The following is a 15,729-nucleotide window of genomic DNA, read 5'->3' on the forward strand; positions in this document are numbered from 1 at the left end:
TGGGTTAAGATTAGGGATGGGACCACTAAAGAGAAGCTGGTGGTTGGGGTCTATGACTAGCCACCTGAACGAGGGGAGCCTACTGGTGATGCCTTCCTGCTTCAGCTGAAATAAATGTCGCACTCACCTTATCCTGATGGGAAATTTCAACCACCCATATTTCTGTTGGGAAAACAATTTGGTGAGGTGCAAGCGTTCGGGAGACTCCCTGAGTCCACTGATGACAACTTGCAGATTGAAATATTGGACAGATCCACCAGAGGTGAACCTGATGCCCACCAGTGTTGAAGAGATCTTTAAAGACATTAAGATTGGAGGCAGCCTGAGCTGCAGAGACTATGCCTTCATGAACTCAAGAGAAATAGGCTTGACAAAGAGTGAAGTCAGAACCCTAAACTTCAGGAGACTGATCTTCAGACTGTTTAAGGAATTTTTGAAGACTAGTGAGAAGCGGCATTCCTTGTGGATCAGTGTTGGGACTGGTGCTTTTTAGCACCTTTGTAGGTGGCATGGACAGCGGGATCAAGCACACCCTCAGCAAGTTTGGAGATGACACCAAGCTGAGTGGTGCAGTTGACACACTAAAGGGAAAGGTTGCCATACAGAAGGACCTGGACAGGCTTGTGAGGTGGGCCTATGCCAACCTCATGAAGTTCAACAAGGCCAGGTGCACAGTCCTGCTCCTGGATTGGGGCAATATCAAGCACAGATACGGGTTGGGCGGAGAATGGTTTGAGAGCAGCCCTGAGGAGAAGGATTTGGGGGTGTTGACTGATGAAAGATTCAGCACGAGCCGGCAGTGTCTGCCTGCAACCCAGGCAGCCAACAGTGTCATAGTGTCATCAAGAGAAGTGTGACCAGCAGGTCAATGGAATTGATTCTGCCCCTCTTCTCTGCTCTTGTGAGACCCCACCTGGAGTAGTGAATCCAGTTCTTGGGCCACCAGCACAAGAACAACATGGAGCTGTTGGAGTGAATACAGGGGAGGGCCATAAAGATAATCAGAGGGCTGAAGCACCTCCCCTATGGGGACATGCCGAGGGAGCTGGAGTTCTCCAGCCTGGAGAAGAGAAGGCTCCAGGGGAACCGTATAGTGGCCTGATAGTACCTGAAGGGGGTCTACAGGAAAGCTGGGTAGGGACAGTTTGTAAGGACAGGTAGTGACAGGAGGAGGGGAAATGGCTTTAAACTGGAAGAGGGTAGATTCAGACTAGATATTAGGAAGAAATTCTTTTCTGTGAGAGTGGGGAGACTCTGGCACAGGTTGCCCAGAGAGGTTGTAGATGCCTCTTCCCTGGAAACATTCAACTCCAGGTTGCATGGGGCTGTGAGCAGCCTGATGTAATGAGAGGTGTCCCTGCCTATACCAGGGGGTTGGATCTTAAAGGTTCCTTCCAACTCAAACCATTCTAAGATTCTATGATTTCTTGGGAAGCTGTCCTCAGATACTAAGGACTGGAACAAAGCTGACTGCTCTTTAAGGATGCCTTTCTGAGAGTGCAAGAGCTCTCTGTTCCCAGTACAGGAAAACCAGTAGGGGAGACAGGAAACCACCATGGCTCCACAAGGACCTGTTGATCAAACTAAGGAAAAAGAAAGGCAAGTACAGGCAGTGGAAGCAAGGTCATGTCACCTGGGAAGAATACAAGGATGCTGTCTGGCCTTGCAGAGGTGGATCAGAAAAGCCAGGACACAGATGGAGCTGAATTTCATGAGGAATGTTAATAACAATAGGAAGGTATTCCATAGGTACATTAGTCTGAAGAGACAGGCCAAAGAGAGCATCCCTCCTCTGATGAATGAGAAAGGTTATAAAAGATATGGAGAAGGCTGAGGTACTCACTTAGTTCTCTACCTCAGTCTTCGCTGGCAGATGGATTCTCACATCCCTTAACCTCTTGGTGGGAAACTGGGGGAGAAAAATGCCCCCCACTGTAAGGGCAGAGCACATCTGAGGTTGGCTCATGAGACTGAATGTGTGCAAGTCTATGGAGCCAGACAACATGCACCCCAGGGTTCCAAGGGAGCTAGCTGAGATGGTTACTGAGCCAATCTCCATCATATTTGAAAAGTCATGACTGTCCCCAGGGACTGGAAAAATGGAAACATCATTCTCATTTATAAGAAAGGTAGGAAGGAGGATCTGTGGAACAACAGGGATGAGCAGGAGATCTGAGACAGCTAACACAACTTCACCAAGGGAATATCATGCTAGAACGATCTGGTGGCCTTCTGTGATGGAATGATGGCATTTGGTGGACAAAGGGAAGGCAACAGATGTGATCTACCTGCATTTCCACAAGGCCTTTGACATGGTCCCCTACCACATCCTTATCTCTAAATTAGAGATACGTGTATTTGAAGGGTGGACTATTTAGAGAATAAGGAATTGGTTGGAAGGTCACAGCCAAAGGGTTGTGGTCATTGGCTCTATGTCCAGCTGGAGGTAGAGGACACCAAGTGGTGTTCTCAGCAGTCCATCTTTGAACCAGTACTCTTTAATATCTCTGACATAGATGAGAACCATGAAGATGATAAGAAGGTTGGAGACCTCATTATGTCCTTGCAACTCTTTACACAAGTATATAGTGACAGAACAAGAGGGAGTACTTTCAAAATAGAGGAAAGGAGATTTAGATTAGATGACAGTGAGAAGTTTTTGTCTGTGAGGGTGGTGAGGTGCTGGAACAGATGGCCCAGAGAGATTGTGGATGCTCCATCCCTACAGGTCTTTAAGGTCAGGTTGGGTGGGGCCCTGGGCAGCCTGATACAGCCTTGGTCTAGCATCTGTTAGCCTTACCTGTGGCATGAGGGAATGGAACTTGTTGATCCGTGAGGTCCCTTCCAACCTGGGCGATTCTACCATTGTATGATTCTGTGATTCTATGATTACAGGTCCTAACTTAAAAGGATTAAGTGTTCAGAAAAACATATGCTCCAAAAAGTATATGCTCCAAAAAGTATTGCTGCTCCAAAAGTAATGCCTCCTTTTTTAATTATGCTGACTGATGATGTCCTAGGCAGATGTTGGTGATATGGCAGTAGAGGTTGAACCTTCCAACCAATATTCTGTTACATTTTCTTGCCATGAGACAGATGGCAACAGAGGGGCAATCTGGCAAAATGGTGTCTGACATGGAAGTGCATAAGAAGACAAGCTGTGTAACTGAATTCCTCTATCGGAAAAAGGGTGGCCCTGATTGACATTCATCGATGCTTACTGAACATTTATGGAGACCAAACAGTGAATGCGAGCACAGTGACATGATGGGTGGTGCATTTCAAACAGTGGTGACAGCAACAGTGGTTAACTCCACTGGCACAGATTTTTGTGAGCTTTGCATGCAGGCTCTTGTTCAACACTGATGAAAATGAAGAGCTAATGGTGGTGACTGTGTTGAAAAATAGTGTTTTGTAGCTGAGAATTTGCTCTATTAAACAGTGTTACTGTGCTTTTTGTAACTGTTGTAGCTTCCATTGAAATAAATAGGAGACATTACTTTCAAAATTACTTAAATATAATAATAGCTTAATCTTGCATGCACTTTGTTATTGATAAATGAAAACTAGACCTTATAGGGAAATACACTGTTCAACATACTTTGGCAAATGAACCTTCACTCCAGACATTAAGTTTTGTTGTATGGGTTGTAGAAGCATAGCTATGGTTTTGTTCTTTATAATCTAAGAGTATCTAACAGGCATCAGATTGTGTGTGCAATATTTCACTGCCTCTTGAACTGATGTATGCTGTGGTGTCATTCAGCAAATATTCTGTACTGTAGTTTTACTCAGCTATACTTTTAGGAATGAGAAGATGGAAATCCCAGGGCAAGTATAAGCTGATGGCATATTGTAAATAATGTAATACTTAGATAAGATAAACAAACGTAATACTTGAGAACAGATAAAAGATGAACTGTCAAAGAAACTGGAATTTCATAACATGCTAATAATTCTAATAAGCTTCTTCATGTTAAGTAGACATGTTTGGATTGAAACAGATAAGATTTTTAATTTTTTTTCTTTGTTTAGAATGGTCAGCTGGAGTGCGTTCGGTGGATGGTGAGCGAAACAGAAGCTATTGCAGAACTGAGTTGCTCAAAAGATCACCCAAGCCTTATTCACTATGCTGGCTGCTATGGTCAGGTATGATTTTCACTTTTTCAAAAAGATCACTGAATTATTCACATAGGAATTTCAGTTTAAAGAATCTTTATTAATTTGTGGTTCTTAAAAACAGATGTTTGTAATTAGTTCTAATGTTGAAAGAACATTTCCCACTTTGAATTTTTTTTTTCATTATTCTCCTTATTAAGTCCTTTTGTTTTTTTTTTTAAGTAATGGTTTGGGGAGGTTACATGGATTATTATGCCAGTCTATCAGTCCCATGACAATCAGGTGAATATAGCATCATGATCCCTTGCTTTCCTAGGACACGTCAGAAAATTGTCAAACTTTTTGGATAGTTCTGATTCCTTTTACAGGAGAGATTAATCTCAAAAAAAAAAAAAAAAAAAAAAATGGAAGAAAGAAAATTGGCATATTGAGACAATCTAGGAATTCATTATACTGGCAGTGAAGCGAAGCATGGCAAAACTTGAACATCATCTGTACAACTTTGGTTTTATTGAGAATTATGTATAAAAATATGTTGCAAACCAATCCTGTTCCACACCTAGCTTACATATAAATCTGATCATGAGAAACCACAGAAGTACAGCATTTTGGTACTTGACTAATGTCTGGGGAAACATATACCACTCGACTGCACCACATTCTCCTCTTACAGTCTGTTTTTCCTAAACAGGCCTTACAATAACCGCTGTTCAAAAGATCTTCTCTAGAATATACTATACAAGGAATAGTAATTGGTTATTCTTCTCTAATGTTTTTGGAAGATGAGCCACTCATATCATCCATTTTCTTCAAAAGACATTAATGGGAAATGCAGAAAATATACTATTGTTGTGCTAATGCTTTTGTTGATACAAAGAAACTTAGCTTTCCCTTTCCAGTACAAGCATGGTTGTTTCCTGCTGTGCCATAAAAATATTGTGGCATGTTCCTGCTGTTAACTGATTTTTTCCAAGCATAGATTTGTAGACAGGGGTAGAAAAAGAGGAGCATATCTGGAAGGCTGTGAATCTGGAAGTCCACTCTTCATCTTGCTGCATCCTGAGCCACCACAGACACCTTTGTTCTCATGCTGTGCTAAGTCCTCTGTATCTCTCTGCTCACCTGTTATGCAGATGTCACTAGTGCAAATTAGCAATCTGCTGGACATACTGATTAATTGTCCTGCTTTCTGTAACAAGTTGAGCTTATAAAACTTTCACTGAAGATAAGGAAGCTGGGAGCCCCATCAGAACTGGATCTGAGTAAAGGTTGTTTGTTACTAGAAAGAAAGTTTGGAAGAGAAAGCTTCATATGAATTTAGGCTTGTGTCTTCGTTTCACTGATGTAATTTTTCCTCATCTCTAAATGTGTTTATACAAACTAAATCCAGTGAACTCTGTTGTTGTGTTTTTTTCAGTGAGCTATGCTGTCTACTGTTAGGAATAGATTTGGCAGGCTTAATCCAGATATTCTTTTAGAGCAGAATGGAAGCTCCACCAGTTAAGAAATGCCAGCTATAGTTAACCATGCACGAAATGTAGAAAGGTGATATAAAAAGTGCTGCCAAATTTTTTTAGTTAGTTGAATGCCAAAGAAAGTTCACATGTAACGTCAGCTTTTTTAAAAAAAATTTTTTCTTTTAATCTATAAATGTCTTGCAAACACGAAGGAATGTTGAGGCTGAAGAGAAGCCAAATTATCTTGCCCAACTGTGTTAGGAAGAAAGAAGTTTAGATATTCAAATGTGTAGTTGGCACTATCCTCGAAGTTTTAATTTATTTTACCATTAGTTACGTGAGAGATAATCCATGTAAACACTGGCCTTGGCAGAATTGCAGGAGTAATATTTTTACAAGGAAGACCTGTTATAGAATCTTTCTCTATGAGTCAGCCCATCCATTGTTTCCCCAGGCATTAGGAATGCACACCATATTTTTCTTGAACAACTATCATTTAGAATGGGCAGCAAAAGTGAGTTTATAGCAAAGCTCCTATATTAAAGATCATCAAACCACAGCCATGGCCAGATTCCAAAAGCATTTCAGCAGTGCTGTATTTTGTCCAGTGTGAGAGGAGCTACATATGTTCAACTAATGGAAGAAGAGCTTGTAACCAACCTGGAGTCTGGTCTGCAAACCTCCTGCCAAGGGTTTCTTTAAGTATGAGGTCTTGCAAGAAGCTGCCATGGTTGACACAGCTTCCCATAACAGGTTGTTGGTGCATGACACATTAAATAACATTTGATTCTGCCACAGGCATGTGTATTTAGTCCTGGCTTTGAAGAGCTCTTGTTTCTTTCCAATATGGACTACATAGGGAAGAGACATAGTGTGGGGGAATGCCAAGTGTTTGTCACATTCAGGTGCAAGAGAATCAGGAAGGGCTTCAGGAAACCAGAGCTACAGTGTGACTGAAAGGTTTTTGTGTGCGTCTTGGCAGCGGTGTACTGCTGGAAATCACAATGTGCTGGGGAGAGTGTGTAGCACAGACACACAAATGCACATTTATGCACTTCAGGATGTTTCCCTTCAGCTTGGTGACCACCATATGGTCATATGTCTTTTCACACATCTCACAGTTTTCAATTCAAAAACCTAGTATTTACTGAGAATGTATTAATTAATCAAAATCAAGTAATGGGCAAAGATTAGCTGTAGAGTTAGTACACTTCACCATGCAAAGCCTTCCATTTGTAGTCCATTTAACAATTTGGACAGTTATTCTTAACTGTTCTTCCTATTTCAAAAGCCAGCTGATGGAGCCAAAGTCTGCAGCTTGTCCCAAAACAGAAAATATGTTTTATGATATTTTCCTAGATTTTACTTTTTATAGGGAAGCTTGAATTATTGTTAGGTCTGAAATATGCCAGCGTGATATTAACCATTGCTACAAAATAAGACTGTTGAGTCTTAAAATGATCAGATATGCTGAATAATTTGACACTGTTTATCAGGTCCTGTTACACAACAAGTATGTGATTACTTTACCTTATCAAAATCTTACAGGTAAATGTTATTATTCTTCATTTTGTCTGAATAAATCGTATCAATGATGTTAAGCCTATTTCTCTCTATTTCTAAGTGCCCTCTTCTTCCAAATATATAAGCATTACTAAAGTGATAAATAATATATGATTTTTCATTCTTCAGCAAGTGAAGAAAAAAGTTGTTTTCCCTGTGTTTGTATGTGATGTCAAAGATCTGTTACAATACTGTCATCTGGGGGAAACACAAACTATTTTAGCAGGCCTCTAATGTTGTTCTTGTGATCAGTTCTAAGTTCTCTAAGTAGAGATGATGTCACTTAGTTACCCATCCTTGTACTTGGTTTCTGTGTTGATAAAAAAAATTACTAAAAAGCATAATTTGCTCCGTGCTGATTGGGATTGTAAAATTACAGACCATGCACAATATTTTGGTTATGGAATAAATGTATTCTGAAAAAATACATAATTTCTAGGCAGAGGAATTTTTCTAAAATATTATTCTTTTCATTATTAATATATAAGCACAATTCACATGAGTAGCATAATTCTCCTCTGCTGCTTGCCAACACCAGAGGCGACTCCAGAAATTGCTCAGAAGTATTTTTAAAGGGATATGTGATCTCAAGTTGTCTCTCTGTGTTGACTACCAATTATACATGCCAGCTATATCAGTTGGCATTCAGAAATATAAATACCTATTCTTTTACCCTGTAATAAGAAGAAATTGCTGTTAAAATGAAATACAGAGAAGTTAAGTTCTAGACACTATAGCCCTCTGAAGCAGAAAGCAGAGAGATTCAGGTGCTTGAACAGATGGAGTTGCTTCAAGGACACCTAAAAAGTCAGAGGTTCCATCCTTCCTCTAACAACTCAGTGCACTGACAGAAAGTTCAGGATGGCAGACTTCCTGATTTTAGTTCTATTACTTCTCTTCTTGCACAGTAGTCAAGAGCTGTAGACAAGTAGACAAGTCTACTCAGCTCAGTGATCTGTGCATACTCCTGTTTTAGTTTTCCAAAGATGCTTATGAAGTTCCACCAAGTGTCAGAAGAAGTTTTTCAGGTTGGAAAGCAAGATGTGCTATGTCAGGTGTCCTTTCCAGGGTGTAGGCGTGCATGCTTTTCCATGTACAATTTGTGAAAATGTGTTACTTAATGCAGATTCTTCTTATAAAACAAATACAGTATTGTGGTGTATTGCTTTGGAAAAAATAAATAAATAAATAAATAAAGCACCTAGAGGCAGGCTTCTGATAGACCAAGTCCTGCAAAAGTAAGAGAGACTGAAATCAAGGTCTTGCAAAAGCAGTTATTGGTCAGTGCTATACCAGATGACAATACCAGCATTCCTCTAGTGCCTGTCCATTCTTATTATTCCTTATCTTTTGTGGCATCTCTTTCACCCCTTCTCTTAGGAGAAAATCCTTCTATGGCTTCTTCAGTTTATGCAAGAACAAGGGATTTCACTGGATGAAGTTGATCAGGATGGAAATACTGCTGTTCACATAGCTGCTCAACATGGCTATCTAGGATGTATACAGGTAGAGTATTATCTATATCAGAAATGTAGTTTAAGTCAAATGAATTTTGAATTATGAGCTATTGAACTATTAAAATGTTTACAGGAAACTTTACACGTAGAACTAGTTATTGATACCTTAAGATATACTGGAATAAACAAATAGAACTCAGACTAAACACCATAAAGTTCTTTTTTCAAATTCTATTATGCTATTCTGAACCTAAAGTAAACATGCTGCCAGAAGATAGCATGATTATTTAGTTTAGGCACGAGCAGTTAATACATGTGTTGCTCTGTAAAAAAAGGACAGCCAATATGGATGTGATCTTCTTACTGATTTTGATGTTTTCCTTCTGTTTCTTTTTCCAATGAAAAGTTGCAGCTCTTCTTAGCAAAGTCTAAAAGTTGCAATTTGTTCTGTGTGGTAGGATTTCCACCTTGAGCAAACCATTCTTTCCAGAGTTGTAATCTTTTAGTGTAATGATACGAAACATAATAGTGTGATAGTGATTTCTTAAACAAATTGTATTTCCACAAAGAGCAATACAGCTTTGTTATACAGAGCTGCTTTAAAGGGAATTTGACCTGTTGAGAGAAGATTTGTATGGCTACAGTGCTTCTGAGAGCCAGATCTGAATAAATCAGTTTGGATAACTCTCTACAGTAACTGTTCAATGTAGACAAGCCAAAAACGCTGTATGGTTGAACTGAATGGCGCTTGGAAAAAAAACCCAACTTCACTTTGTCTTGAATCAAGGACACAGATGTACCCTTTGTCCATCAGAGTCAACAGAACCATTAGTCACAGGAGTACATTCTAGTATTTGGTGGTGGGATCACTTTGAATGAAAGCTGTCTGGAGAAGAAATAGTAATAAAATTAATTCAGGCAACTAAAAAAATGATATTTGAGAAACAAATCAGCTACTGAAGAGTGGCTTGAAGAGCAGATCATCATGTTGCAATCTACATAGTGCTATTTGCAGATTTGTAACTCCTCCTGCTTGTTTATCTTTATTGGCAAGTTAATCTCAAGGTTTTTTTTATGTTCAGTACAGTTGAAGAGTGCTCATAAGTTTCTATTCCTCTCCTTGGTCAGCAGATGAAAAGGTCTCTGTGCCTGCTGCTCTGAGTCAACAAGGTCACTCTAAACCCTAGCTGGTCTCATCTGCTCCTGAATAATTCAGTCAGCTTAGGTGGAGCTCAACCACCCACACCCCCTACAGCTAATGATGCTGTTTTGGGATATATTACGGTTTGGTTCAGCATTTTTTTCTAGAGTGCTGTAAGAAAAGCCTGACTAAAAACTGCTGCATACACCTAGCTCTCATTCTATACATGCAAAATTGGAACACTGATTATCATAAACTAGAAGAAAGCGTGAGGGTTTGTTTTTAGTTCGTGCAAGTCTTGAAGTCAGCTTGACAGAACTTTGTGTTTACAATGTTTTGGATTCAAATTCCAGAATTCAGAGATTGTGTTCACTATCTGGACAGTTTCCTAGCAACAAGCTGGAGTTTTACTTCTGTGTTTAACACAGGGATAAGCATCAGAATATGAGCTGTGGCCTAAAGACTAGAAGCTGACAATTACTTCAGTATTCTCTAAGGAGATAGTAGAGGGTAACCCAGCTGGAAAGCAATGAGATGTTTTCTGTGAAAACAACGTGAAAACAGTTTGGAAAACTCTTTGAACAGATTTCTTTCTTCATAATTCTAAATAGTTCTGAAACTTAATAATGTTGAGCCCATCAGAACCAAAGAGGTTTTTGGGAAGCCTCTACTCCACCTTTTCTATCCAAGCATTAATTCTCTGATAGCTTCTCTAAAGATATTTGAGACTGTTCCACTGAGTGTTTCAAACCCAGCTATTACAGCTCATCGCTGCCCTCTATAACCTCAGACACAAATGTTCTAGCATGGATGCCTCTCAGTTGCAGCTGCCCATGTCTCCTTTTCTAAGTCTACCATGTTCAAAATTAGCACAATGGTCAGCAAAGCACAGACATCTGAAAAAGTTTATTGCCATGTCTCAGAAGTGAATTATTAGTTGCTTAAATGTAAGTATTCTGTTTTCATTTGCTGGTTTTCACATTTTTCATTCACAGTATGAATGCTAGAAGCTATGTTATCTCACAGAAACAAATGAGCAGAAAACTAATAGAATTTCAAAAGCAGAAGGAAAAATGCAAGCTTTTTACAATGCCTTCTAACCACAGAACACTCTGCTGTGTTACCCTTGCTCCTGTGGATTTTAGTCATGTGTAAAGATTCGTGCTTATGGATGTCATTGTTTCCTTTCTTGACTTTACAGACATTAGTTGAATATGGAGCAAATGTCACCATGCAAAACCACATGGGAGAGAAACCCTCACAAAGTGCTGAGCGACATGGGCACACGATGTGTTCCCGCTACCTAGTGGTGGTGGAGACCTGTATGTCATTGGCCTCTCAGGTTGTCAAGCTAACAAAGCAACTAAAGGAGTAAGTGTTTAGTTCTTAGGGTTCTTAGGGGTTCATTCTTAATACCATTTTTTGTTTTCAGTTTGTTAGCAGTGTCCACTTTCTGCTTCTCATATGAGTCATATTCCTCCCTTATTTTGCCATGCTTTCTCACTCCTTCACCTATAGTTTGTCAGCTGTTCTGCTTCTGGCATCTTTTTGTGAACTGAAATGAAGGGAATGGGAGTGAAAAGGGGAATATATACAATATAAATGTATACATAAGCAATCCTTTTCCCCATTGAGTGCCTTGAGATGACATCATTGCTGATCACAATTTTTGTTCATATGGCATGTTTCCTTTTATATACAGTTGGTGGCTCTTCACAGTTGTAATATTGGTTTTCAGTATTAGGAGGAAACAGAAATAGCAGAGCTTTTCATCTACCACAGGCAGTGAAAATGCCTTTTGAAAACAATATATATAATGAAACCATATCATGTTATGCAAACAGTGTGAACGATTGTATTGAGTGTAAACTCCATGGTTTTATTTGCATGTGGTTGAAAACAGGTGGCCTCTGTGACAAGAGGTCAGGGGGTTTCAGCCATTTCCAACAAAAGATCAGCTGAAGGACACAGCTGAGTTTATCATCCAAGCTGCTGATGTCTCTAAGGGAACGTACTTGAAAAATGGCAGAATATGTCAAGGAGGAGGGAACAAAGAGAGATTGAGGTAACAAAAGCATCAAAGGAGTTGCAGGTGCTCTGTGGTAAGGAAAAAACACCTACAAAGGAACTGCTGCCCATGCAGGAGCAGGCACACTCCTTGAGTGCAGTGGAGCCCTCGCATAAGTCCATGCCATATCAGTTGGATCCTGAATAAACTGAAGTGTGCAAAGCACTAGAGTACAGGAAGAGTGAGAAGGAAGGAGAGAAGCTGCTACACACTGTTTCAGACCTATGTCATTCACTGCATTCCTGAAAAGAGTGAGTGTAATCTGCAGTGATAACATGGGGATAGGAGAGTTGCCTAGAGTGAAGCCTGACAGTGAGGCAGGAAAGGTGCTTGGAGCACAGATGAAAGTGGTAAAAGCCCAAACAAGGGGAAGTTAGGTGTTTTATATGTTTTCCTATTTTTGTTTCCCAATACATAATCCATAAAAATTCTTCCTTCTTCTTCAATTCTTCCTAATTTTTGCCCCTATCTCATGGAGGTGGCTGCGTGGGTGCTTGCCTGCCACCCAGAGCCAACTCACCACAGCAATTCAGTTTTTATTACCATAATAAAATGAAACTTAAAAATAAACAAATAGTGCCATTTTATTATAATCAGGTACCTGTTTTGTAATTTTTTTAGGAGAGAATGGGTAGTATTAGTTCTCTGTCCTTACAGGTCTGCATAAAAATCCAAGTATAGCATGAAGTGCATGCCTGGAGCAACTTCTCAAGGAGCCTCATCTCTAATAATGTAGGAGAGTTTATTGGCTGCAGCACCTCTAAAAATCCCAACAGTATCTGAACAAAGTCCAGTTTACAGCCTAAGTCATTTTAAACTTTCTTATGTAGGAAAAGATCCTGCTTGGGCAGCTGAGCTAGTTTTGCTGTATTTACTCCACCTATTTCTACTGGTGTTCATGGACATTATTCTAGTTATATTCAAATCATGATGGATTACTTGACTGTTCAGGATAGTACTATCAACACACTAACCCTTATCTGCTTCCCTACTTTTCCTCAGCTACTGTAAACATGCACTGATTGTACACACTGCTTAATTTTCTGGGCTCCTTATCAACAAGGCATAAGAAATGCTCTGAATACTGTATGCCCCCAACCACTAGAAGACTGAAATGACTGATACTGTGCAAGAAGAACAGAGTACAGAAACTGTCTTAAATCAACACCTTACAAGATCTTTCTTCAATGGTCTGAAACCAAAGAAGAGATTAATATATTTCATTCTCTTCTTATGAGCTCTTCCAGACAACACAAAACAGTTCTATTCAGAAACCACCGTAATCCATCACACTCTCTGGAGTCATTCCTGAAGAGAAGTCACAAAAGCAAAACAATAAAATCACAGTCTGCCAAAGTCTTCACGTCTTACGGATCTTTGATCCAAAGCAGTTCATTTTAAAGATGAAAAACTGCAACAACAACAACTTCTGAGTTCAGTCTAGGTCCCCTTTCAGCAAAGATTTTATGAAAAAAGGAAACTATTTCTAACTAGAAAATTTCGATTAAATCTTCATAGGAGGATTGAGACTGTTCCAAGAAAATGAAGAAACAAAAAAAATCTTTCTGTAGTTAAAAAAGGAAAGTGGCCCACATAAATAAATAAATAAATAAATAAATACATCTGCTATTAACTTCAAAATAAATCTTTGGTTTTCATCTCTTGCTAATTACAGAACTTTGGTCAAACGAATACAATTTTCTGAACAATTTTCTGAGAGAACCCAGTATAGGCACAAAAATTTTTCACAGATCCTATACAAAGTACTGGTTGTTGTTCTGCTTTCACACAACTCTGTAGGCCTTACCAAGTCACTGTCTCACATTTTACAATTTGCCATGTAGAAAGGGTCTGAAGCTCTGACTGATGACAAGTTGAATGTGATCCAGCAGCATGCCCTGGGGTGCATCAGGTACAGCACTGCAAGCGGGCAAGGGAAGGGATGGTCCCACTCTGCTCCACCTGGCGTGTACTTGAGTACTGCGTTGAGTACAGAGTAAGGACGTGAAAATATTAGAAAACATCCAAAAGAGAGCTACAGAAATGATGAAGGGTCTAGAGGACAAAACATATAAGGTTCCTTGGTTTGTTTCACCCATAGGAGATTGAGAGGTGGCTTCATCACAGCCTACATCGTCCTAAATAGGGAAGCAGAGGGGCAGAGGCTTGGAACAGGCTCCTCAGAGGTGTTGTCACAGCCACAAGCTGCCAGGGCTCAAATAGTGTCTGGATAATAGTGTCAGACATAGGATTTGGATTTTGGGTGGTCCTGTGTAGAGCCAGGAGCTGGACTCAATGATCTTTGTAGATCCTTCCAACTCAGAATATTCTGATTCCATGATTCTATTTTCTAGCTATTATTAAGGCAACATACTATGAATGATGATACTTCATTAGATAATGCTTCACTACATTCCCTATTCAGTAACTAAACATTCTGATTTCATTTAGAATTATCTTCAGAATTCAGAATTATCTAAGGAGAGGTATCAGGTTCCTCAAATAGCACCTAGTGGGATCATTGTCTAAAATACAACCCTACGAATTTGGTATTGAATACCTTAAAGACTTTCTTACTTATACTTCTGTAGTGGTCTTGTCTCCTGAATCAGACTCATTTTAACACTTAATAATATTGTTGTTCCAAGGAGTTCAGATCTCTCATTTTCAGTGTTATCATAGGTATGTATGTTACATTTCTCTGGAGAAATGTCTGGCAGGATGTGTGTGTTTCTGTGTACTGTGGGGTGTCCATTAACAAGTTGAACTGTGAAAATGAAGGAGATGTTGATTCTCTTAGCACAATAAAATGTTTAACTGCAAAGAGGATGTTAACACTGTAGAAGAGGTGTCATACATTTCCATTAAAGCTAAACGTTTGAGATTTAGATATTTAGAAATAGAAGTTGAAGAACACATAAAAAGAAAGTCAAACAGATAAACCGTATCACAGTCTAATCTCAAGGAAAATTTCCTTGGCTCTCAAATGAGAGTGTCTGGGGAGTTGCAGTGTAAGCCAATGTTGACAGATGGTAGGAGTGATTTTAAAACAGTGTAAGGAAGTGTGTAGGCAAGGGAAAGGAAGACAGAAAACTAAAAAAAGTAAATATGTACATAAAACATGATCATGTTGTAATAAGTGATGGCAAGGCAGCATGTCAAGATCCCACCTTTATTTCTCTAGTACTTCTCAGATCCACACTTTACTTGTAACTGATACATTAGAAGTAAAACAGTTTGGTCAGCCTTGTAAGTACAGCCATTTGGATTCTTTCTGGCTTTGACATTGCCAGTTATATTAAGTTATTAAGACTGCATTTGGAACATAGTTAGATCTTCTGCTGATGGTATGTGAACTGAGAAAGAATCCAAATCAGTCTTGGAGAACAATACTGGATATGTAAGTCTAATGTGAACAAAAGTACTAAAAACATATTAGTTCTGCAGCAACAAACGTAGAACATGAGTGAAACAGACGAGGTCATATTTGCCTGCTGGGTTCTTATTTTTCCTGATTAGGTAATTAAACCAAACGTACAAATTGCATCCCAAGAGAAAGACAGTTTATATGCACAAATGAAAAGCTGAAATGAAAATTACTGTTTTCTGGTAGTTTCCCAATAATTCTATCTATCTCTGTGGTATTTGGGGGCACTGAAACTTACATTACCAAACAAGACTGAATGTTGTCTTGTGGTCAACAAGCTAAAGGGATGTTTTGATATTAAAATAAAGGATCAAAATTGGGAAGGGGTGGGGATGATGAGAACTTTTGTGATAAATGGATCTATTCCTTCATTTTCATAGCACTACTTGAAGATTTGCAGATTAACTTACTAGATTGAGACCTATAGAAATAAGTATTGTTCTTACATAAGAATTTGATGTAGTTATTGTTCTTAATAAGTAATGTTCTCACAGTTC

General features: G+C 39.2%; 1 protein-coding gene across 2 annotated transcripts in view; it reads left to right on the forward strand.

The window, feature by feature from the left end:
- Positions 1-15,729, forward strand: part of LOC125686606 (synuclein alpha interacting protein) — an 82,727-nt gene that overhangs the window by 56,152 nt on the left and 10,846 nt on the right. For both annotated transcript variants that reach the window (XM_048930775.1, XM_048930774.1), the window contains exons 6-8: positions 4,036-4,149; positions 8,520-8,645; positions 10,939-11,108. In XM_048930775.1, coding sequence (XP_048786732.1) covers positions 4,036-4,149; positions 8,520-8,645; positions 10,939-11,108 — 410 coding nt within the window. The remainder of the gene's footprint in view (positions 1-4,035; positions 4,150-8,519; positions 8,646-10,938; positions 11,109-15,729) is intronic.

The sequence above is a fragment of the Lagopus muta genome, chromosome Z (assembly GCF_023343835.1).
Source record: "Lagopus muta isolate bLagMut1 chromosome Z, bLagMut1 primary, whole genome shotgun sequence".
Taxonomy (NCBI): Eukaryota; Metazoa; Chordata; class Aves; order Galliformes; family Phasianidae; genus Lagopus; species Lagopus muta.